Source organism: Camelus ferus, chromosome 10, assembly GCF_009834535.1.
Source record: "Camelus ferus isolate YT-003-E chromosome 10, BCGSAC_Cfer_1.0, whole genome shotgun sequence".
Lineage (NCBI taxonomy): Eukaryota > Metazoa > Chordata > Mammalia > Artiodactyla > Camelidae > Camelus > Camelus ferus.
The window spans coordinates 2870003-2896963 of record NC_045705.1 but is presented as its reverse complement, the minus strand read 5'-3'; the positions used below and the strand labels follow the sequence as shown (position 1 = coordinate 2896963).

The following is a 26961-nucleotide window of genomic DNA, read 5'->3' as shown; positions in this document are numbered from 1 at the left end:
AATATCTGCCTGTAAGCAAACCCACATAGTTGAAACCCATGTTGTTTTAAAGGTCAACGATACTTATAATAGATTTGATATTAAAACATCATTCATAATGTAAGTCATAAACACTGTTGGTATGCTCAGTGTCAGTAATTCAGTGATTCTAAAACACTAGAGGAGCATCCAGGAAAATCATCCTCATCTAGCAAACATTTAGGAGAAGTGTTTTCCAAAGCTATACAAGTGATTTCATTTTTCACTAAGGCAAGTAAAGCAGCAATCATTTCCTCCCAGCTCATTACCCACAAAGCAAACAAAACAAAACAAAACCTACACGCACCAGAAAACCTAAAAATGCTAAATGCTATTCTCCCATAAGTAATCACTACTGAAATCACTCATTAAGTAAACTCACCATCAAAAATCAACCTTAATCTTAAATCCCAATAGGAAAGTCCTTATTATGGAAAAGTAATCTATTTACTTTTCTCCACTCATAATGAAACGAGGAATGTTACTGAGGTTGTGACTTGACTGTAAATGTGAACAAGGTTTTCATATCACTGGGATATTGGATGGTTTGAAAAGGAATGTACAAACAGCCCTTGCTGCTAGTCCAAAAGATGCCTTTTATGTGAATTAGAAAAAAGGCTGTCCTTTCCCCAAGATGCTTTATTGCCAACAGCCAGAAAGCTGTGATAATGAGCAATGTAACTCTACCAACGTAACTGGCACCGCTGAGTTGTGCACAATTGTACCCAGAGTTCTCCCGAGAATCTTTATTTATTATCTTCTTTTCCTATGTATCTTAACTAAACCCACAACATCAGAGCTCAGGTTCTTAGGACCAAAAAAAAAAAAGGGAGGAGGCTCCTTAACAAAACTCCACACATAACAAAATGACAGTTAAAAAGATCATATATATGCCACTATCAACAACGATGGTGACACAGCTTCAATGAACTGGTCTTAATTGTGTCATAAGGCTATCTGATTTTGAGACCGCTGAACCTTGCTCTTTCAAATATAAATAGATTTTTATAACTGATAGTGTACAGAAAACTTAAAATTCACATTAAGAATATACATGTAATGCTGATTTATGCTTACTAACAGTACCATTTAATGGTCAGAAAACAAAATCTGGTCAGAATCTTCCCAGTTCTAACTTTTCAGATAAAGTATGTGCATAAGACACTGGCAGCTTTTACAGAACACTAAAGCTGAAAGTTGGAGCACTTCTAATACCCAGAAATGTATTTTCTTTGCTGCATCAGAAAATCATCCCAGAAGTCAAAGCCAATAAATATTCTTTCTAATCGTGCAGAGATGAATATAATGAGCTATACCATCAGCAGACTACAGTGCCAACTATGAAGACTGTTTAAAATCTTTAAAATTCCACAAATTCCTGGTATGGCAGACCTCTAAAATTCAAGAATTAAAATTTACAAAAATAAATACCACTCTGACACTCAAGGGACATCTTCACTTTAAGGCCTTTGTCACAAATCTGAATCTTTATTGTTCTGAAATAAATGTTATAAACATAACTCCAAACAAAAACTTCAATATTCAGTCTCAGAAGAGGTGTGGCTCAATGCCCATTACATGTAACAAGAAAACTTCCTTTAAAAAAAAGGAAAAAAAAGTACTATGAGAAGTCTTTCATATGGATGAAAATGCACCCTTTGGATTTTTTTTTCCTCGTCTCATTTCGCTTGCACACACGTGGGAAATCAAAAGGTTTGCATTTTCTTCACAATAGTTCTTGCTATGATGTTTGACGAACTTTTTGCCACTCAACAAATTCATCGAGAAGAACAGGCCCTAGAAATAGAAGAAATCATTTTTGTTAGAATTGTGTGAATTCACCTCTCCAACTATAAAAAAACAAACCTCCCACAAGCTCTGTGATGCTGACAGGACTGAGCCTCCCCTTCCCCAGGTGTTCTGCTTCCAGCGTCCCTCTTCTAATTAATGGGTACTTTCTGAGCTGTTTCTTTTTGGACATAAGGGACTTTTCAGAATAGATATTTGTAGAAAGCTCCTTCTCAAGGTTTAAGTGTTTCATGAACACTCTCCAATAACTAAGTCAATATTAACCTCTTCCTTTTCCTAACTGCCCACAGAACTCTGCTGTTTAATTATTAAACAACCTGAAAAGCTTAAGGAAGTATTTCTGCTACCTCATGAAGAAGTGGGTACGTTTGTTAAAGGTGTGGCTGTATTAGAGACTTATACTTTTCTAGTAACAGGACCTAGTATAAATCTGAATACAAAGCAAGTGCTTAATAAATACCTAACTTAAGAACTACTGAAAAAAGATATTTTTATAATGCAGGGGGTTCAAATTCATTGACTTACAGAAACCAGGTAGGCAATTTAAATGAGCTCACTGTTTATTTTTTGTCAATGTAGGAACTCACTGCCACAAAGAAATATGCTTTCCCTAGTCTTCTTAAAACACAGCCCTCTGGTGGTTTCGCTTTTTCCCTGGCTCTTGATAGACTTTAAGAAAACAGCACGCTGTATGGAAACCAGCAGGCTGGCGTAATAATAACTGACAGCTGAAAAGCAACCTAGTTGTTGGCGTTCTGTGGGCCAGCAAACTTGAAAGCCAGTCCAACATAAACCACTACCTGGCTCCAGCCTAATTCCTATAAAAGAACTCAGGTACAGTTTTGTCACGATTTTCTAATTTCGCAAACAAATCTGGAAGCTGTAATTTTACAGAAAATCCCAGTTATAATGTTGACTTTAATGCACATGAAAATACACATCTCAGGCCATAGGTAGTCCTTGGGCTGCCAGTTTACTGTGGCAAGGTGTCATTTCTAAAATATTAAATTTTATAGCATTTTGTTGGGGGAAGATACAATATATATACGGAGAAATAAAGTAATCCCTTCTTCAGTATTTTATTTATTTGGTGTCACAAAGGTAAGTTCGTAATTTCAGTTAACATTTGTAGGAATGTATCTTTTCTGTGTAACCCTTCACAACATGAAAACAATGCATGCAACCAAACTGGTGGTGGGACAAAAAAAATGCATGGTTCTAGAGAATTTGGCTTATCTAATTAATTTACCATTACTCCAAAGATCTGTTTTATGCATTCTGGACTTTCCACTGAAGAGTATGGACAGCTATTGTAATGTGAAGGACTGAAAAACTGTAAATATTTCATTACCTATTTACTCAATAATTTCCAAGAGAATTGGCTCCGATCTTATTTGCCATACTTTTAATGGGTTATTATGCTATTAACTTTATAAAGCTTTTGCTATTATAGCTGATATTCTGCTTTCTTGTTTTTTAAATCATGACTGCACTCTTCTTACATAAGGAAATGCCAGGGAAGGCAAGAATAAAGGAGAATTTTAGCCTCTAGATGCAGAAATTATAGTTTAAATTTAGCTATCATGCTCTGCTGCTGAAGAACTGAAAATATTTCATTTACTAGCACAGACTGATAATACTGCTCAATCTAAGCTCTCTGCCTTCCTCACCTGCCTCCCCTACACTTCCCACAGGACTAAATAATAAGTTACTGTAAAGAAGTTTAAATCCTTTATGGTAAAGCGACACACATGCATATTCTCATTTAATAGTTTTAAGAATTTTATTTTGAGAGGAAAACATTGTATTATACTTACAAGCACCATCTTCATCATAGTTACTAAGATCGGCATGGACCGTTCTGCTGAATTCTAATACATTGTACCACTGATCTTTGTTCATAACACGATACTTTGATTGCTGCAGAAAATGATATAAATATTTGGATTATAGATTAAGCATTATTCATTAGGATTTAACTTCAATACATGGAGTTGTAACATCTTTTTTGTGATTTAGTCTTTCCTAAAACATTTATTCCACTTTTATTTAAATTATTTGTGTTTCTAAGAGAATCTTAGGGGCATTTAGATGTTAACATCATCAAATTTATTTTTATCTTTATTTTTCTTTCATTTTTGAGGAATAACAAGGGCATCGAGGGCACTAACAGAAAGGGTAAGACTCAATAATTTTTTAATTTTTACCAATGGATATGCTTGTGTAATCGCCAAAGAGATTAACCTATACAATGTTTCTTACTTCCAGTAAGTTCCCCCTTGCTGCTTCTCACTGGATCATTTCTTTGAATAAGATTTACTGGTTAGCCACATTTTGAAGTTGGCATCTTTGGAGACAATGGAAACGGTATAGACTTGGGTTCAAATCCCAATTCAGCTACTTAACTGAGTGACCTTGGGAAAGTTATTTAACAACAGAACCCCTTTCCTCATTTGCTAAGTGGAGATAAAACATAATTTTAAGTGGTGTTATGAAGATTTTAAAAGATAATGTATATCAAACAACCTCCACATAACAAGCACTTGAAAATACTCAGTTATCTCAAATGGAAATATTTTTTTACATTGTTATTTTTGTCCAAAACTACTAATATGAGGAAGACTGATAACATCCACCAAACAATCTATTTTATTAAGGCTTGAAGATTTAAGTGTACAAAGAACTCATTCACGTAAGACCCTTTTATACCGTTGTCTCTTATCACAAGCTTTAAAAAAACTACTCTGGAGAGCTCACTGTGATAAACAGTCAGCTTCATGAAAAATTATTTTCGAAGCAAAAGCATCTGTATTCAAGAAATGATGAGAAATATACTAAAAAATTGAAAATAAAAAGCACAAAAACAGAAAGAAAACCAAATAAATCAGTGGAAAAAGGACAGTAACTTCTTCAAACCACCATGCATAGTAGGTGCTGTGATGAAACCTTCTAAAAGAATACTTTCCTCATAAATTCAGCATACATTTTTTAGTAATCAGTACATTTAAGTACATTCTCATATTTGTGAACATAAAATATTATAAGCTTTATTCTAACTCTTTAGATTAAGCTTATGATTTAATACTACAGTTGGTTCTCTTATATGGATTTTTTTCAGCTTAAGAGCTGGTGTAAGGAAAAAACCCGAGTTACAAGTTTGAGATTTGTGCACTGGTATCAATTCTCTGCTATCAAAAGCCCAAGAAATGAGTTTTACATGAAGAACGTCTGTGCTGTATTTCTCAAAGATTTCTTTTTTATTTATCTTTTGGGGGGAGTCAGGGGGTGTACAAGGAATGAAATAAAAAGAACTTACCTACAGAATATATCCATGAACATGAACTCATGTCTAAAACTGACAATAGATTGTACACATTTTTAACAAATTTTCAACCACTTAAGTAGATTTTTTTTAAAGCACAGCATTAAAAATCTACTTGTTTTTCCTCAATTAAAGGTATATTTCCAATCAGATTAAGTTTTAAAATATTGTTTTTAAAATAATAACACACACATACCTCCAGGTACTGGTAAAATACTGAAAACAGTGGCCATGTCCTACCAAGCAGAAGAGCTAACATAGACTTAGCAGTATCAATATCAAGGCTTCTCTGATCTTTATCCTAAAATATAAGTAAAAAGATTTTCCTAAGTGTGGTCTCAAGATTAAAAAAGTATTAAAATTACAAACATAGAAATTCCACCTACCCTTGCAAAATCAAAGGCATATCTGTAGATATTCTTAAATGAAGAAATATCATTCAACTGTGAGCGCAAAAAGTCAAATTTGTTCTGTAACTTTTCTGTGCAGTCACACCTTAAAAAACCACACATATTATATAATTAAGAAAATTAAAGAAAAGCATCTTTGGGAATTAGAAGGAATGCATTAAAGAAAAAAAGACACATTTATGAAGTTAATTTAGGTTTAAAATTCTCTGATTTAGAAATTTAGAGTCACAAACTTGCTGCCTTGTATCTACAACCTGGCAATCAATGCAAGTTCACTCCAATAACTTTCCTTAAAATAAAAAAAAAAAGAAAACTCAATCAAAAAACTCCAATAAAATCACAAATATTTGATAAAAAGAGATGTTTGTTTGGTGAAAGAGATTAGTCATGATTGGTTCTAAAAGTTTAGTACATAGACCAGAGGAAATTAATACATCATATTAGTGGTTCAGCCATAATTCAGATTCCCGCATTTTTAGTGAACAAAAAAAATCAAGGTAAATCAGTGGTAGCACCTAACTTCAAATAAGGTACATGTACAAAAGAATGCAAACAAGTTATTTCTAAAGATAAGACATTAAACATAAGAAGCTAAATAGATGGAATGCTCAAAAGTAGTTCCTGCTTTCTGACTCTCCCTGGGTTAACATATTCCACTATTTAGCAAGAAGCAAGGCAGACAAAGCCTTTCACAATTGGCACAGATCCTCAGTCTCATCCCCTGCCAGGTCCCAGTATCTAGGTATATTTCACTTACCATTCCCAAGCACCATCGCTATGCTGTAGGACATATTATTTCCTCCACTTGGTATGCTGTTCCTTGAACATTCTGACAAAATATTACTCATCAAAACCTAACTCACATTGTGCCCTGAGACCATCTGATTCCCTTCAATCAAATTAGCTGTACCATCATCATCTACTGTGACAAACAGTATTCTACTCAAACTGAATTAGTACTCATCACATAGACACCTAGCATTCTCAGATTTAACCAAGATTTGCACTATTCTAAATCAACAATGTGATGTGTAGTTACTTATAGCTTTATTAAGGTATAAATATTTTCAATAAATTTCTAATGTTGCTTAAATCTTGCATTCTTAGGATAAGCCAAATTGGTCATGTTATCTGTTTTATACATTGCTAGATTTTTTGTTATGTTCATAAGAGAGACTGGCCTGTAAATTCCATTCTTTCACACTCTGTTAGTTTTATTAAACAAGCTTACAGCATAAGCCTCAAAAGAAAAAAAAGTGAAATGAGAATTAGTACCCCTTTTCTGTTTTCTGAAAAGTTCTCTGAACACTGGAATGCAGATTTATCCAAACTCAGCAGCTGAAAAATCACCTGGGCCTTTTCGTTGAAGGACAGAAAACTTTTTAACTACTAAATCAGCATTTTTAATGGCTATAAGCCCATTCAGATTTTCTATTTCCTTTTGAATCAGTTTTGGTCATTTATATACTCTTCTGGTAATTTATTTCAAATATAGTTTTATTTAAATATGCCAATTAAAATATTTATAACATTTTCTAATATGCAGTATTATACATTTTTGCCATTTCTTTATTTTTCTTGATCACCTTGCCAGAATGTCTTAATTCTCTCAATTGTAGCTTTTTTCTATTTCACTAATGTCTGGACATCTTTTTACCTCCTGTCTTCTTTCTTTGGGTTGATCCTACTTCTAACTTCTTAAATTAGATACCAGTTCATTTGGTTCTAGGCTTTTTTTTCCTCTTTTAATATAACATTTAAGGCTACAGATTTCCCTCTAAATACAAATTTAGCTCCAGCCACAGTTTTGTAAGTATTATTAGTTTGATTATTCACTTGTAAATGATGCCTTGACAAGACTGGTTTCAGAGGAGTGGTAGGAATAGAAGTCTTATTGGAATAGATTTAAGAGAGAATGAGAAGAGAGAAACTGGAGGAAATATGTACTTTCAAAGAGTCTGGTTCTAAAATGGAGCAGAGAAAAGAGGCACTAACCAGAGTGGGACAGAGGCACTAACCAGAGTGGGACAAAAGAAGGTTTGCTTTTTAAAAAACAGATACAAAAAAAATAATAAATAAAAATAAATAAAAAATAGATAAAAGAAATAACTTCTGCTTCTAGGACAATGAAGTAAACGTTCTCTTCCCACCCTCGCTCGCTAATACAACTAAAAACCCTAGACATTATGTATAAAACATAAGGAGACCCTGAAAGTCCTCTGGAAGACAGTACAGTAGTGTATTCCTTGGGTTTCCTTTTTGCCTCCTCTATCCCAGACTTGAAGCTGAAGGAGTCAGCAAAACGGAAATGCCGATGAAGACAGACAAAAAAAAATTCTAACAAACCCCTGCTCTCCCTCTAGCCAAAAGCAAGCAGTTCCATCGCTGAAGGAACAAGACCAGCATCCCAGTGTGTCCATGGAGCTTCATGGAAAATAAGGAAGCATCAGTGGAGGCCTAATGGGTACCCATGACTCATACATGCTGAACAGTAATGGGGACTTCCCTCCTTGGATGTCGATGTATGAAGAGTGAGAAACTTCAATTTCTACCTGCATCTGGAAATAATGAGATAGTGACCTCAACTTTCTCTGTTGTAATGGTATTAGAGGAAGCTAGCTCAAACAGAAGGCTTAAATAAGATCCAGATTTTCATAACATAATGCTCAAATCTTCAGGTTTCAATTAAAAAAAAAAATCACTCACCACAGCAAGAACCAAGATCTCAAACAGAATGCAAAAAGGCAATCAATACATACAAACACTGAAATGATAAAGATGTTTTTAGGATTACTTGACACAGATTTTAAAGTAGCTATTATAGAAGTGCTTCAATAAGCTATCATAAATACAATAGAACAAATGAAAAGATAGAAAGTGCCAGCAAGGAATTAAAAAATCTAATGAAAGAAATATATAAAAAAAGAACCAAATGGAACTTTTGAATTATAAAATACAGAGCAGATTTAAGCCCTAATATATCAATAATTACATTAAATGTAAGTGGTCTAAATATACCAACTAGAAGACAGAGATTGGCAGAGTGGATTAAAAAAAAAAAAGAAGACCCAACTATATCCTATTTAGAAAAAACTGACTTCAAATATAACAATATAGGCAGACTGAAAGTAAAAGAATGGAAAATGATATATTGCATAGACATTAATCAAAAAGAAAGAAGGGGTGGCTATACTAATATCAGCTAACGTAAACTTCAGAGTAAAGAAAATTATCAGAACAGAAAGGACATTACACAATGATAAAAGGTCAATCCACCCAGAAAACAACAATCCTAAATGTGTGCACCAGACAAAAGAGCTGCAAAATATGTGAGGCAAAAACTTACAGAACTGAAACAAATCGACAACTACAGTTAGAGATTTCAACACCTCCCTTTCAGCAACTGACAGAACTAGACATCACATCAGCGTACAGAAGAATTCAACACCACCATCAGTCAACACGATCTAACTGACATTAATAGAACATCCTACTCAGTAGCAAGAAAATACCTATTCTTTTAAATCCTGAGCCATAAAACAACCTTGACAGATAAAAAGGATATAAATCACAGAGAACGTGTTCTCTGACCACAATGAAACCAAGTTAGAAATAACAGGAAGATAAGAGCAAAATCTCCAAAAACTCAGGAACTAACAGGCAACTTCTAAATAATCCATTGACAGCAAGTCTCAATGCTGAGTAAAAATGAAAAAATTCATCAAATTTTGTGAGACACAAAGCAGCGCTGAGATGAAAACTTATTATACTAAATACATACATTAGAAAAGAAAAAGTCTCAATCAGTAATCTAAGCTCCTACCTTTGGAATCTAAAACAAGAACAAAATAAACCTAAAGCAGACAGGAGAAAGCAAATAATGAGCAGAAGTTGATAAAACTGAAAACAGAAAAACAAGAGAAAAATCAATGAAACAAAGATATGATTCTTTGGAAAAGATCAATAAAATCAACAAGTGTCTACCAAGAGTGACAAAAAGAGAAGACAAAAATTACCAATATCAGGAATGAAACAAAGGATATCATTACAGACCTGCAGATAACAAAAGGGTACAAATTTGACAAGTTAAGATGAAATGGACCAATTCCTTGAAAAACAAAAAAATACAACACTCACAATATTAAATAATTTGAGTAGTTCTGTAACTATTAAAGAAGTTGAATTCAAAATTTAAAAACAAAAACAACTATGAAAGAAATCTATGGGATCAGATGGTTTTAATGAAGAATTCCACCAATCTCTGAAGACCAATTCACTTTATAAAGCCAGTTATTACCTTGTCACCAAAACCACACAAAGACAGTATAAAAAAAAAATCATCACAAGGAAAAAAAATTACAGCTATTTATGGTGATGGATGTTAACTACTTTTATCGTGGTGAACATTTTGCAAAATATACAAATACTGAATCATTATGTTGTACACCTGAAACTAATATAATGTTATATGTCAATTACATCTCAATAAACAAGGAAAAGAAAATAAAATTACAGACTAATCGCCCTCATGAATCCTCAACAAAATATTAGCAAATAGAATTAAACAGTATATAAAAATAATTACACACCATGACCAAGTGGGATTTATTCCAGGTATGCAAGATTGATTCAATATTCAAAAATCAATGTAATCATATCAACAGGCTAAAAAAAGAAAGAAACTACATGATTATATGATTTAACGCAGAAAAAGTATTTAAAATATTTAACATCTATTCTAATATTAAAACTCACAGAAAAATAGCAATAGCGGAGAACTCCCTCAACTTGATAAAGAGCATCTACAAACAACCTACCAGTAACACACTTCATGTAGTGAAAGATTAACATTTTTCCTCTAACATAAGGAACCAAAAAAGGATGCCCACTTCCACCATACTTATTCAACATAGTAGAAGTTCCAGCCAATGCAATGTCAAGAAAAGGAAGCAAAAGACATAGATCAGTAGAAAAATAAAACTGTCTCTATTTCACATTATAATCATATGGCATGATTGTCTATGTAGAAAACCCAAGGAATACACATAAAAAAAATCTTAGAATAAGTGAGTTCAGCAAGGTCACAGGATACAGGACATAGAAAAATTAATTGTATTTCTATATATTAGTAACAAACACGTGGAGGCTGAAATTATACAATCTATTTATAATCGCTCAAAATAAAAATGAAATATTTAGGTTAACTCTTACAAAACATGTACAGGTCTTGTATGTGAAAATTACGTAAGACTGATGAAGAAAACTTAACACCTAAAAAAATGGAGACCTATCTATCTTCCACGAATTGGAAGAGTCAAAATGGTAGAGATGTCAATTCTCCAATTCATATGCAGTTTAGCAAGAACCTCAGTAAAAATTTTTATAGATAGAAAAGATTATTCTGAAATTTTATGAAAAGCAAAGAAACTGGAGTACTTAAAACAATTTTGAAAAAAGATGAATTGGTCTACCTGATTTCAAGACTTAGTACATAGTTACAGTAATCAAGACCATGTGGCGGTGGAAGAATATTAAGACGCAGATTAATAGAACACAACAGAGAAACCAGAAAGAGACCACACAAATATGTCCAACCAATTTTTGACAAAAGAGTAAAAGCAATTCATTGGAAGAAAGAGCTTTTTCAACAAACGGTACTGGTGCAAGTTGACATCCATAGATAAAAGGAATAAACCAAAACCAGTCTCATAGCTTTTAAAGCAATCAAGTCAAAATGCATCACTGATTTAAAAGCAAAATGTAAAAATACAAACCTTCTAGAAACAAACGACAGACAGAAGTTCTCAGGATGTAGGGCTAGGCAAAGACTCTTACACTTAGAAGCACCTAAAAAGGAAGACCCGATAAACTGTACCTCATCAAAAACCCTTTTGCTCTGCAGAAGTCCTTGTAGGAAGAAAATACAAGCTATAGATTGGGAGAAAATATCTGCAAACAACACTTAGAATGAAGGACTTAAATCTAGAATATAGAGAAAACTCTCAAAACTCAATAGTGAAAAAAAAACTTTATCCAGTATGTCTCTTAGCCTCTCTTTCCTATTTTCTTCAGATATTACAGACCACTGAGTCCCATTTTATCTACAGCTGTCTCCTTTGTAGCTCATCTACTGAGTTTTAAATCTTTTATACTTATAATTTTAGAAGCTTAATTATCTGAAATCTGATCATCTGAGATCATTCCTTTTTTCTTTAAACATTATTAAATGTAGTTTGTAATTTTATACTGAGACTGTGATAATTCAAAATACTAGCATATTAAAGATTCTGATTTTGAAGTTTAAGATGTTTCCCAACATGTTTAGTGATTGCTGATTGTTAAAATTAATGATTACCAAACTTTTTTCTGCAGAAATTGAGGCTTCTGTTTAAAATGCATTTCTGTGCAGAAGAATTGCTTCCACTTAACCCATGGGAGTACTATCACCTGGAACAATTCTAAAATACATTTTTGAATTGTGTCATACAAATAATGAATTCCAGCCCTAAATCTGCATGACAAAGAGCCTTTGACTAGGAATTCTCTCAGGTAGAAGCCCTTTGCCCCTAGTGGTATGCAAAACCAAGTCCAAGCAATCAAGTTTCCATCTGTTGGGCAGGTTTGTCATCAATTGACTTAATGGGAGTTTTTGATCTGATTCTCACCCTACCAGCACTGGCAATTTGTCTCCAGTTCCCAACATGCATGACAGCTTAATGGCCAGATCCCAGGTGAATAGGAACAGTTAGGTATTCTCAGGGTAAATGCCAGCTCCATAGATCCCTATGGAATCACCAAATCTTAACAATGTATGGCCTCTGATTATTTTCTTTAATTTATGGTCAAGTCCAGGTATGCTTTTTAAAAGATGTTTTAATTTTTATCCAATATTTTAAGTGTTTAACATGAGAAATGGTTTGTTTGCACATTTAGGATGCCATAATTGCCAGAAATGGAAATCAAAATTTGGAAAAATTAACCATTTAATTTGTCTGGAGCCTAGTTTCTTATGAGTGAGTTCACAAAATGTTTCCTGCAGAAATAAGAAAAATTTATTCATACCATTTATTAGAAGTTTATTACTATTTCAATATGTGGCTTTTATTAGTGCAAAATTTCTTCTAAAGTTGAAAATGCAGTTGACTTTTCTACCAGAAGAACATGCAAAAGAAACAAATTCTCACATTATATGCTGCTATAATAGTGTTTGAAAACTGGGACATGAAGTCTTCAATATCTCCAGAGTTATCAACTGAGAATGTTCAGAAGGTACTAATATTAGAAGTAAGTAGTCACATGTACTCCCTTCCCTATCCTGATCTATCTTAAGTAGGGGCCTCATTTTCTAAAGCTTTGTAGGTTCCTGAAACAGTGCTTTTCACATTTTTTTTTAAAGTGATGTGACTCACATTTTCACACAAAATCTCAGGCAGCTTTTCAGCAAAATCTCATGCACAATCTTAATAGACTGACTTACTTAATAGCTTCGGGAGGACAAACAAGTTAAAGGATGCTGCCCTACTTTCAGAAGTTCTTTCTCTCACTACCACTGGAGTTTGAAAGTCTCATGTCATTAACATGGCATAGAGAAGTATTCCAAAATTATTTGTTAAATAAAAGTATGACTATCAAAAATAAACCACAAAGTAGATGATATATTTATTTAATTACAGAAAGTTTCAAAATTCCTATCTGGGGAAAAGTTAGTGGAAAACTGTAGTTCAAACAAAACTCTATAGTACATAAACAGTGACTGACAAATCTCTAGAGAATCCAAGAAATTACAATTATTTCCCAAATATTTTACATTCCTTAGGTACAAAAAGCAACAGTATTACTTAGGATGTGATCTTAGCTTAAGACAGAGATAAAGAATGAAGTTTCAAATCAAACAGAGACCAGTTAAAATTCCAATTTCTCTATGTCCACTCATGTGGCTTTAGGCAAGTTACTTAACCTTTTCCAGTCTCGGTTTCCTCATTTTAAAACCACAAAAACAGTAAGAGACAACCATATGATTAAATGAGAATCATATGTTAAATGCATAGCACAGTTCTTAGCTTGATATGCTCAAAAGGCAAATGGCTTAAAAATCATCTACACATCAGTGGCTCTGTCCAAACAATTTCATACCATTCCTGATGGCTTATCTAAATCTTCAGTAAAGGAACTAATAGACCAACTGACAAATAATGCTTTCTTCTTGGAGAAGAGTGAAATAAACAAGAGCACAGACTTCCACATGTATTACCAACATCATAAAGACTGTGAATGGAGCTAGCAAAGCCAGTGAACGTACCCAAGCAGTCACTAACACAACACAACTCTTATAGTTAATCTAGCTGCAAAATAGACTCAACAAGAGTTAATAATGTCGACACCTCATAACTTGGAAAGTTTAGAAAGAGTATTTCCCCTGAACTAAAAAGTAATGCATACTTAACTAGTGTAGTATGGAAAGCAACAGATAGTTTTTTGAGTAACACTCCCGTAACACCACAGATTTTATGAACACTGGCACAACGCGATAGCACTCTCCAAGGCCACTGCAGTTAGAATGAGTGGAAATGGGTTTACATTTGAACACTAGGACTTGAGAATTAATTTCCTGAGTATTGCCAAACATTTGATTACGAAGGGAGGATTTTGAATTTCTGCTTCATTCAAGACCTTTAAAATGAAAAGAAATGTTCATTTATGTATAAGATCTAAGTGAGGTTCTCTTCCTTAACGAGAAAGTCCCAGTAAGTAAGCTGTGACACACTGAGGTGTAACAGGAAGAATTTTATTCAGAGTTATGGGTTTAGACCTTTCTATGAATCAGGTCTATCGACCAGAACAATACAATTAATCCACCTCTGGGGTTATTTGGAAATGTGCAGAGGGGGCATTTTTAAACTAGCACGATGACCTTGGGAGAGAACAGAGGGGAAGAATACTAATGGCAATTAGTACCTGGGTCCCAAATGCTAAATGAATGATAGTCATACGACACACACACCATAGCATCCAATCCACTCCATTCTTCCACCTCCACTAAAAAAATTGTATAAATGATCCACATTCCTCTCTCTTAAAGAAAATGAAGCCATTCAAGCCTTTAATCTTCAAAGTCCAGTGCTCAATATGGAGACCGGAAGGCGCACAACTTGTAATCTACCAGCAGACAGCTTAGTCACTAACATTCTTGTCAGATGCTATCCTTTTGCCTTTTTCATCGCTATAATCAAGTATAGTCTTTTCAAAGTTCTATGCTTACAATTTTCTCTAACAGCATGGTAACATCACCCTTGCTCCAACACCAAACTTTTAGCTAGTAGATATGAGGAAGTTCTCCACTCCAGTAAAGTGCACAGGAATAAAAATTTTCAAGCAGCCTTGGAATCTTGCATCCATAGACGTAAGGAAAAAGATCCATATATAACATTTTGTGTGTAGCAGCAAATGTGTATCTTTAATGGGGATAAGTTCCACAGTTTTCATAAGGTTTTCCAAAGAATCTATGACTTTAAAACATTTTTTAAAAATTCCCCTGTTGAAAACTATTCCCCAAATCCTTCATGATTCCTGTGCTCAAAAATCTCTGATGGCTTCCCAAGCTAAAACATACAGTTTAAACTCTCTCAACACACTAGCTAAAGCCCTGCATAACGTAGCCATCATCCCAACTACCTGGAATTTAAAACTATCCTGTCGATCTTCTTTACGTACCTTTTGATTCTAACACACCAGACATGTTTTCCTTTCTCAAGGCCTGCTCAGAACTTCCTCTTGAAACAACATTATCCTTTATCTTCAACCATCAAAATCCTAATCATTCAAGGTCCAGTTCAAATGCCACACCTATAGTAAAGGCTCCCTCTTCCTGTCTACTCAGCTGAAACTAACTTCATGAGCAGCTGTTCTTCCATAGTATTTCGTACTTCTACTCTAGCACTTGTCACATTCCACCTGCGGGTACAGCACTGCAATGCCTTGCCTGCCCTACTAGAACATAAATAAAGGGCAGGAGCTCTGTTGTATGCTTCACTGTGATCACCAGTAAGCGGTACCTTACATAAAACAGGTGCTTGTTGTAAATATCTACTAAATTAAATACGATTTGAAAGGGAATTTGACTATTACTAAATGATGATGATAACAACACAGAGCCAAATACCTGGAAAGTTTATGGCAGTTACAATCCCTGAAACTTAGAAAATGGCATTCTAGTCCAATTATATATAAATTCATACCCATAAATTCCTTCAAACAAAAGAGAAAGACAATTCAGTTATGGAAGTTTTATATGAATAACAGCTTTAAAATAAGTAAATGTAAAAAAAAAAAAAAAAAGTCTGCTATCCTTGACCATAGTTTGTTTTAACTACCAGACTGTTTCTACTCTTCACAGAGCTCTACTGAAGTTTTCTGAGTGTTAAAATTAATTAATTTGAAACAACTGATAACTACACTAAAACGACTTAGGAACTATCAGATAATCATGCCCAGGTTAAATTAAATCCTAAAAATATGAAAAACCTATAAAAGGAATCAAGTTTGTGAAATTTTACATTTTATGATTATTATATAAAACCAAGTATAGTAGGCAATTTCAAATTTAAAAAAAAACTAAGACTTTTATAGACTCTTTTGTCTCCCTTGGTTTATATTTTACACTGTTTTATTCCTAGCAAGTCTTGTACAAGATTCAGAGAGTAATAAGACTTAGCCAAATAAGAGAAGATACTCTGTACTTCACACAGCAATCTAGATCATGGGGAAAAAAAAAGCTATCTTCCTAGTCAAGAGTGGTTGCCTAATTTTAGGAGCTTCAAGACTCTACAGTATAGAGTTCTTGGCAGATGGGCAGAGGATAACAAATGAAACAGAAACCTCTGGGTCAATTTTAAGTGCTAAATAACTGCTTTTATTTTGTATAGCCTGTGAACTTCCTACCAGAAAGATGTGCTTTATAAACAACATGTTCATGGGTTAGTCAATTTCCCTAGCATACATCCAAGGCCATATGCCGCTAATTATTCAAGAATAAATACTAGAAATGCCTTGTGTTTACATATTTCTGTTATACAAAGGCTTTTTATATCAAGTTATTCAAAAACATAATTATTTAATTAGAAACTTTTGCTTTAAAAATATAGAAACTCTTGTTAGCTGTAATATTTTAAAAACCAATATACAAAAAAAGGAGTAGGAACAGTACAATACTGCAAAGCAATTACAACGCCAAATAAAATGTCTTACAATCAACGAGTCGTGCGACAACCGACAAATTTTAGTAAATCAGGCTAAGCTATATGAAACTAGTTTATTTTCTCTGCATACTCTTTTGTATATTTTATCTTTCTCTAAAACGTTAATTAAATGGTGGGGAATAGCTCGAAGAATTTCAGAATCAACATTATTTTAATCTGGCATGTTATGACACCTAGATGAATGGTAGAATTCAGCCTTAGTTGTAAATACTATGATTTAAAAAGTTAATAATTGGCCTCTACTTTATAAAGAATGCTAATGTATATACAAAGGAATGATACAGTAGGAAGTATAGCGTGGTAGACTAGTAGTCAGGAAATTTAAATTCTAGGTCCCAGCTTTGCCACTAAGGAACTATGTAAACTTTGGCAAATATTTTCTTCACCTCCCTGAGTCTCAGACTCCTCATCTTACCTACAAATAATGGAAGTGAGAGGGCTGATTTTATGTTCTATCCTAGAAATTATACTTTGGTTCATATAAGCAAAGGTTTTTACATTAAACAAAATAAAACATAATATATGTATAAATATCTATGTATTAATTCTAGTTAAAAAGGAGAATCACAAAGCATTAGACACTGAAAATCCAAATTTTATACTAAATTTTTATCATTTAAGTTCCATATGAACAAATACAATTAAATAATCAGGTATTTTGAAATTTAAGGAAAGGCAAACAAGGAGTAAAGAAAAGTTAAGTGTGTTAATAGAAGCATAATCACAACAGGAAACCACATGGCTAATTAACTCCCAGTTTTTGGCTCAAAAATCTTATAAATCAATGCTTGCTCTAACTATTTTAGAATGTTGATTATTAATAACTTCCTGCATGAACATTAGGAACATGACATAATAAAAACTTAACACATAATTACTAACCGATTCTAACACTAAGCACACTTTACTCTGGAAAGCCAAAATCAAATTATTTTTATAAAGAAGCAATTTTATAACTTATAAAAGTGATCAAAGGCAGCATCTTAAACTGAAAGTATACAACTATAAACAGCTAAAAGTTGCAGGGGAGCTAAACATTTCTACTTTTGTTCTGTATGATAGTCACTGGCAAAAAAGACATAATCAAAGTGTCATGTAATTCTCTTCAAATTCCTTTTTTAAGTCAAGTATAAAACTGAAGAGAGAGGAGGCCTCAGAACTTAGAACTGCCAAAAGAACAAACTCCTCTCATAGTAGAATTCTATATTCTGAGAAGGAAATCCCTTATTGTTCACACATCCTGTGAATAAATAACTTTGATCATGAACCTCTAATTCGCCCACCTAGAGAGTCAGTGAGTTTTAACAGGTTCTTAGGTTCTTTATTAGAGAATAGGAAAAATGGGTAACTGTTCATTTTGCCAAAAACCACAATATAAATTTTGTCAATCCCAAACTGATTGTTATATAGAGAACCAATTTGATAGTTTTAAGGTGAAATCTTACTCCTGAAAATTACGAAGCACAAAATATCAATTAAGATTTTCAAATAGGCCATCAAATTTGTTTTTTAAAAAAATGTCTTACTGTAATGAAGTCATCCCCTTTAACCATTCTTCCTTGGTAAAAAATCCCATGCTTTCAGCCTCCAATTTCCACGCTAAAACTAACATAATAATCTGGAAAGAACAGAACATAAAGGATAGGGGAAAAGTCAGCATAGAGATAATCATGTCTATATTTATCACGGAGAGCATTTTTATACAACCATTTCCATCCTTCAACTATTAAAGAGTACAATCTCTGGAATTCTTAACTGTAAAGAAATTTAGATGGGCCAATTTCTTAAAAGCAAAAAGTTCTAAAAGTTTCCAAAGGTAGAATCTCTCTTACTCTGTTACAAATGACATTTGCATCAAGAAAGAGAACACGTACCCAACTTAACTTGATTAAAAATATCCTAAATGAAAATCTACAATATTCATGAAGAAATAAAATCTTAAAAGATTAATGTGTTCCAATTTTCAAAATTTATAAATATGCTATACCCCATTTGTATTCCATTCTACTTAGGAATAAAACATACATTTTCAGGTTCAACACCAATGTCTTCACAAAATTTTTCCATTCCTTCTGGCCCTACAACTTCATCAGGACCTTCAAAGACAAAAATAATTTATATATTTTATTGTTATAATTTAACATAAAACATGAAACATAAGCCACTGTGCTAAAGGCATCTATGAATACAGCATAAAATTTTTTGCAAATAACTGAATTTGAATTCTGACATATTTTTGATAAAGTATAAATACTTGCTACTGAACTTGAAATTTAAAATTTCTGAGATACTCTTTGAACACCACAATACAAACTATAATTAAGGAAATAAAAACAAAGCAGTATTAATATCAATCACTAGTTTGTACAATAACTTGAACCTCCCCATTAAAAAGACATGTATTGACAGCCCTTTCTGAAGAAAATTTTTGGCCATGCGTGAATATAAATAAGCATAAGAAGGCTTGAGCTTCTCATTCTACTAGAATGTGTCAGTGCCAGTATCAACCCACAATCCAAGACAGTAAACAGAGAAGAGTATGTGTTTCTTACTAAAATAGAAGGTCATTCATTACCCTTCTGAAATATACCCAGGTAAAATTTAATATTTTAGATATATTATGAAAATGACGACTTAAGGAAATTACTACATTCAGATTCCGGAATATTTCTCTTATCATCTTGGTACTAAAATAGACAATAAAGCATTAGCATTATGCTAGCCTAATGTAGAAATAAAAGTTTAACCCCTCAATTAGCTATTTCTATTATTTTTCCAAAAATTAGACACTTTTCTTATTTTTTCCCCTCAGTAACACTAAATATAAGTCAGTACACCAATTTTCGTATTTTCTTATTTTTTGTTATCAGATTCCCGTAAAGTAATAACATCATTGCTAGGTCTCCTTTGTGACTGGATAAAACAAGTTTGTGACAACATGGATGGACCTCGAGGGCATTATACAAAGTGAAAGAAGTCAAAGAGAGAAAAGCAAATACCTTATGAGCTCACTCGTATAAAAAATCTATCCAAAAAAACTCATGAAATTCATAAATACAGAGAATAGAACGATGGTTGGCAGAAGTGGGCAAAATGGATGCAGATGGTCAAAGGGTACAAACCTTCAGTTATAAAATAAGTAAGTAAGGGATGTAACATATAGTATGGTTTTGCATATTTGAAAGCAGCTCAGAGGGTAAATCTTAAAAGTTCTCACCACAAGAAAACAAAATTTGTAACTATGTGTGGTGATAGCGCGTTAAGAATTACTGTGATCGTTTTGCAATATATACATATACCAAATCATTATGTTGCATACCTAAAACGAATATATCTCAATTATAAAGTCAAAAACAAATTTTAAAACAGTATGAAATATGATAGAAGTTTGTTTACCATACTTGGCTTTGGAAAATACAATCTTACAATGTCATTGTTGAAGTAGCCAAGAGAAACTTGTTTTCCTTTGTTAAGGACTAAAAATACTCCAGCTTTGTAAGTCACAGACTAGCCCAAGACTGCTCAGGTGGCACCTGACCTTGCCATCATTAGTTCATAAGCACAACATGAAGCCAATGTCCTATGGTTTTTCTTAATAGAAGAATGGAGCCATCCAGTAAGTGACTAGTAAACTGTTTTAGACGAGGTCCAGGGTGTTAAGCTGGCGTTAACACATGGTCTGAAACCAAAACTTTTAAAAAATTTTTTGTTTTAAATAAATACTGCACCTATTTATGCACTGAGGTGTTAAAAGGTGAAGGGGAGGTAATTATAGGGCACTTTCACTTCCTAATATATATGGAGGTTTTTTATATTAGAATGTGTTAATTACATAATTTTTTAAAAGCATACATGTAATATTAAGCTGTAATATTATCATGTAATATAACAATAACCAAATGTGCAGCTTTATATTACATGTGGTTTGGATGAAAGTAAAAATCAGATTAAAAACCTAATGGAAGAAAACAGATTAAGGCATGATTCTAAATTTTTCTAGTATAACAAGAAAGCAGACTTGCCCTCAAAGCTGTCATCATTAGTAATGAGAAGAGAAAGCCAAAGAGTCATGTCAAGAAATATCAGTTGCTGTCATAAAATTATAGCCTCCCTAGATAATGGGAGATTAGTTAGTGATAAAAATTTGATTAGAATCAAGTTAAATTATGTTATATAAAGATATAGAAGACTTTTTTGTAAATGTCACGTGACATTCACAAAGCAATGCAAATCGCAACAACCTAAATCTAAAACAAGGTCTATACCAATGTTCTTTTCCCCAGATTGCACAACATTAATTATACTTCTGAAACAAACTCTTCCATTAAAACTACTCCCAGGGTAAAACCTCTGGAGCTGAATTTAACTAACTCTTCAGGCAAAAAATAGGTTTTCACTCGATTTAAGAAGTCTATCTTCCTCCCCTTTGTTTTTGTATTCTTTTTAAGACTTTAAAAGTACCTTTCCACTTCCTATGCTTTTATTTAGTAATATTACTGAATCCTTGCTAATGTAAATATCACTCAAGATGAGAGGTCTTATGAAAGGGCAAAACCATCATCACACGTGACCTATAACACTTATATTAACAAGATAAGTGGTAAAATGTTAAATCTGAAAAAAGTTAGTTTTCTGATTTTTTTAATAACCGTAAGAAAGGTTTCTGGCTATATCTGCAGTGCCTAAAACCATGCCAGCCATAGCAGATGCTCAAGAAAAACAAGCTGCTTAATGAATGACACAGCACTTTCAGCATAAGGTACATAGGAGCTGTACTGTTAATCCTGGAACAGTACTGTAAAAACACATGATCAGTAAATCCGATGCTGCAATATTAGCCAACGCTTAATGAGTTCAGACTGTATACCAGGTACAGTGCTAAGTGCTTTACGGCATTATGTCAGTAGGCACAATTATCGGCTCCATTTTAATAAGGGACATCCCAGTTACTGTTTCTTTGGCGAACAACTGGCTCCTCCTTGTCAATTAGGCTTCTGCCCGAAGAAATCTCTAGAGAGGCCTTCCCTAGTCGCCTTATTTGAAAGTCCATTCAGACTCTCTATTTTCTATCCCTGCACCACACCAGGTTTATTACTTTTATAATCCTCCACAATCTGTAATTGTCTTCCCCACTATAAGGCAAGTCCCCCAAGGGCAAGGATCTTGTCTGACTTGTTCACCATTTCATTCCCAGCACTCAGCACAGGGCCTGACACATAAGTGCTCAGAAATATGAATCATTCAGTGAATGACAGAACCTAAGTTAACCTCAAGTACATTTAGTAATATTTTCCTCGTAAAAAGAAAACTAGCTGCCATGTAGATATTTTAAAAAATAATAATCATTACAGGACAGTAGTAGTTAAAAGCTCAGGCTTTATAATCAGAATAACCTAGCTTTGAATCCTGGTTCTTGTCACTGTATGATCTTGGACAAATTACTTGATCTAAGCCTCAGCTTTCTCATCTATACAATGAGGGTAACACCGCCTACTTAATAGAATGGTCATAAGGGAAAATTATGTAATTAGCCAAATGCAAATACAGGAAATAAATGTTTGAATCTTATGCTACCCAGGAAAGTCCCCAGTAGAAGTAAAGCAAGTAATCATGAAAAAAAAAATGACTAATTAAACCTTATGGTGCCTAGTAACCTCCAAAGGTAAAATGAGTGACTTTTTGATTCTATATATCATATCATACATACCAGTAAAACTGGCATGTTAAATACTGGGTCAACATTGTAAATGGAGGTCAAAAGAAAATGAATTCCTTCTGTTTAATTTGGGTTAGTGGTTGTCTTGGGATGCCAGTAATAGCAGTGTTTCTGGTCTAGAAAGAATCCGTTCTGTTACTAAACAATTTTTAAATTATACTTTTGGGATCTCTCAAGCTGGGATCACTCAGCTGATCCCAAAAATGAAGTTACTGTCGCCCAAGATAGTCTTATTTTCCACACAGTTAGCCTAAACCTAAAATTCAGAGTACACTTGAGACCTTAACTTGATTAGCACTAGATATAAGACAATGACTACATATACACTGTATTATGTTAAACATTTAAATACTCCGAGAATGACAGTGATAAAAGAGAGAGAAACACAGCCACACACACACACCCAACCAGGTAGGCATGTAAAAGAAAGGAAACAAGTTAGGAGAAGGGGGAAAAAAGGCTGTAAAATCAGTAATTCCAAAAGAACTAAATCATTCTGAGGGGAAAAAAATTCATGTAAGTTTATGAAGAAGTTAGAAATAAATGGCAAACAAGTGTTCTTTTTCATATTAACTCATCCATCTCATTCCAGGCCTTGACTTTTTACCTCTAAACTACAGCCTCTCCCTAGGCCTAGAGCTTTTCATCCACCACTTACAGGATTTAGCCTCAGTCAAATTAGCTTCTTCAAAAGCTTTTCCTGACACTTCCAAGGCTGTACTAATATCAGTCTGTTTACTTTCTTATTTATTATAGCATCTCTAGAAGAAGTAAATGGCTAAATAGAAATTATGCAAAAGAGTAAATATGCTGTGCAAACGAAATGGTATCTCTGAATTTTAAGTCTTTTACCATGTCTCCCAAAAGTTCCAGAAAATGTCAATTTATGGTTCAGAAAAATTTCAAAAGAAAACTGAAAAGAAAAACAAGAACTATAAAAAGTATAAAATGTTTTATTAGACACTTTGCTTTCCAGAATACCAACTCTACTATAGCCAGTGGTTGTAAACCAGTAAGTGAACCTGTTCACAAGTTTTATTAACAGTAAACAGACTTCACCTCTCCCACTAAACATATACTGAATTATGTATTTACAGAAATATCAGCCTGAAGGGGCACCAAATTCTTAGTCTACCCCCAATCCTCAGTCTTGACTCTGATCTCAGCACACAGCACTAACACACAGCAGGCCTGCAATAAATAATTTGTTAAATGAACCAAAAAACGTTTTAAAGCATGTGACTGATATCTTCTTATATTAATTTCATTACCTGCATACTCATAAAACCAAGCCAGGCACTTCTTGCTTGAAAAATGTTCCTCTCCACTTATTAGTCTAGCAGGGGGTTGGGATCTGCAATAGCTTAGAAAACACACAAATGCCTAAGAATTTTATCAAGTCTCAACTTTCAGTGAAAAGCTAAGTTCAATATGAACTACTTCAATTCAAACTAAACAAAGCAATTTTTTTTTACAGTTGGTGTTACAGAAAAAAAAAACTGGAGTTGTTAATTATGTGCAATTTGAAACAGTAATCCATATTTAAAGATTTCTGACTAAAAAAAACCCAAATGCTACTTTGCTCACTATCAAATTCCAAAAATATCACTAAAATTACTTCCCCCAGACTTCAAAAGACCACACAGAAGTTCAACCTAATGGTCTCTATACAGGCTTGGTAGTTGGGAAGGTATAAATCTTTATAGTGATTCTTCTGCAGATTTGCATGGAAATCACATTTGCATATAATTCGAAAATGAATCGTACAAAGTATAGTTTGATACTCAGTGAATTAGTATTTCAGAATAGTATTATATATTAAAAGTTGTTTATCATCTATTAAGCTTTAATGAATATTTAAAGATAAAACATAATTTAGTACCTAAGGCTATATAAGATTCCACAGATTAAAAAGGAAAAAAAAAAACCTAATAGACAATAACAGTCCAAAAATTGGGCCAAAGCTATTAATCCCAGAGTCTGTTTATCTTTTTCATAAAACCATTAAAAGCTGAGAAGTTCATAAATGGCCTCTTGGATTTAATGAACTTAAGAGAAACTTTTCTCAAGGATCTCAGTTACACTACCAGGGACGCAGCAATGCTGTAACTTCTGCAACTAAATAATGTAATGTAAAATAAGGGTTCCATACTTAAAATTTTAAGTTGATAGAGCAAAGTATCACCTGAGTTCTAATAATACTGACTGCTCAGTTATTTTAATGTGCTTAATTTTTAAAATGTTGATATATCATACATTTTAGATGTGCTATTAGTTAAAGTATAAAAAACCAACTTGCTTCTTTCATAAAAATATGAGGTAGTGGAGTAACTGCCAAATTCTATGAATTACCAAGAGGTATAAGAAAACAGCAGCCCCTTTCACGGCAACAGGCCAAGAAATAGCCTTGGGTTCTTTTTCAAACACAGTAATGAAGAAAAAAATTCAACCAATTACAAAAAGGATGATGCAGACTGAACAAGTCACCTACCTCACATTTTAAGCAGATCTCTCTTAAAGGAGATCTCTATCATCTCCTCTTTATAATGCTGGCTGGCTACAGTCTTCTTTCAATGGTAGCATCTGAAGCTGTTACATTAAGTGCCAACCACTGATACAGCTATCCAGTAAGGGGATTTTAAAAACCCACTTCGCACACCTAAATTGAAACGATTTTTTTGCAGCATAATGTGTTGCTGTAATGCCTCAATGACATGCTACAGAGGGATCAAAGAGCAAAAAAAAACTACAGCTCTGCCTTGCTTTCTTTTTCTCCAAGAAGATAAACAGAACAATAGCTCTCAAACTATTAATATTTATATTGAGAGCTAACAGCATCCTGATGGCTGGAAAATAAAACGCACGCAGGGCCTTTCCAACTCTGCACTTAAGGACTTGGGGCAGGTGGAGGCACTGTACTTCCAGAAAATGAGATTCCAGCGATCTAAAGGCCTCCTGCTGGGATCGTCCCGACCAGTCCATTCCAAATACTAAGTTTAGAGGCCAATTACAGCATAAGGAGCTTTTCTTTCTATCATTCCCACAGCAGTTGTCAGGTCAAGATTCCTCGTGCTCTACAAAGAAATTCTAGAAGCGACCCTTGCATAGATCTGTACTCACTTTTAGGTCTAGAAGGCAGGCGGGGGAGGGATTAACGAGTTGGGGGTAAGGGGAAAGAGGGCAATTTGCACACACACTCCCTGTTTCCCCACCCTCCCTGGCACGTAGACTCCAACGTGAGTCGACTCCTGGAGTCCCTTCGCAGGCGCCAGCGCACACATCGAACACGAGGTGGAGTCGGGCGCAGAGACTCGCGCGGCTCCGCACCTCCCACCTAGGTCTATCCGAGAGGGGGGTCCCCTCTCCCCAGCCCGAGCCCCGAGCCCCGGCCCGCCTCCTTTTCCTCTTGCAGCAAAGGAGGAGGAAAGACTGAAGGGTGGGGGAAGGTGGTACCTGGAGATTTTACACTTTTTGAGGCCTCCGTCTTCCGCTACGGCTGCTGCCACCCCAGGGGATTTTCTCTTCTTCTTCACCGGCATCTTCCGCCCTCCCCGGCAGGGCGGGCAGGGGAGCCGGGGAAGGGGGTCGCTGTCCGCTGAAGACTCCTCAGTGCTGGTACCCGGTTCCCAGAGACAGCAGCAAGCGAAGGAGCAGAGTCGCCAGCCCGCCCCAGAGCGACCCAGTCCGGCCGCTGCCCGTTCCCAGGTCCCCTCCTCGCCCTCCTCTACTCGAGGCAGCGGGTACGCCTTCGCCGCTGGACGCTGCGGCTCGGTCACACCGGGAAGAGAGAACGCGGACAGCGCGGAACCTCCACCAGTCACTGACTAGGAGAGCAAGAGGCTTAGTCTGACCCGGATGCGAATCGCCCGGGGCCGGAAGTGACGCAAGCGCAGAGCCGGTCGCCGGGAGGGGAGCGTTTCTGGTTGGTCCGGGCCACTGTCCGCCCGGGTCGGGTGCACTGTCGGGCGGCCGCGAATGGAGATACAGAGTTTTATTGGCAGGTTGACCGCCTTTGGTTGTCCAGGGTATCCCGACCTTTCCATACGAAGCTTTGCACTCCGCCCTAATGCTGATGGTCAGCGCCTCAGAATTACTTATGAATCCAGTAATACTCTGCAGTTGACGTTAAAATTAAAAAAAACCTGGTAAAGTAAACTAAGTTTCACTTCTGGTCTCTTCCACGCGGTAACCTCACGTTAATTGTTCCCCGCCCCTTAAATGCACGTTTCTTTTTACGCCGTCGATCAGCCTCCCACTCTCCCACCCCCATTTCTTCGTCATCCCTGACGTCTGCTTGTCACTTTTTCGCTTATTAAAACTTAGCCCTACCATTTTTATTTCCACAGAGCCCACCTTTCAGATAAAAGACAGTAGGTGATCGCTGACCCAGTAAAGAGGAGTTTGAGGGACGATTCTAAGGGGCCTCCCCTT

General features: G+C 34.8%; 1 protein-coding gene across 4 annotated transcripts; it reads right to left on the bottom strand.

Annotated features, from left to right (window-relative positions):
* Positions 1 to 1472: 1472 nt before the first annotated feature.
* Positions 1473 to 26382, bottom strand: DCUN1D5 (defective in cullin neddylation 1 domain containing 5). Of its 4 annotated transcripts, XM_032488239.1 has the most exons (8): positions 25984 to 26381; positions 23802 to 23893; positions 18840 to 18910; positions 18341 to 18432; positions 5536 to 5644; positions 5346 to 5450; positions 3645 to 3747; positions 1473 to 1815 (listed from the first exon to the last, which is right to left on the bottom strand). In XM_032488239.1, exons 1-8 carry the CDS (start codon positions 26067 to 26069, stop codon positions 1760 to 1762), a joined length of 714 nt encoding a protein of 237 aa, XP_032344130.1. In that variant the 5' UTR covers positions 26070 to 26381; the 3' UTR covers positions 1473 to 1759. The 4 variants fall into 4 exon arrangements, with proteins under 4 accessions (XP_032344130.1, XP_032344132.1, XP_032344134.1 ...); XM_032488241.1 differs by lacking the exon at positions 23802 to 23893 and having other exon boundaries at positions 25984 to 26382; XM_032488243.1 differs by lacking the exons at positions 18341 to 18432; positions 23802 to 23893 and having other exon boundaries at positions 25984 to 26031.
* Between the last annotated feature and the right edge of the window lie 579 nt (positions 26383 to 26961).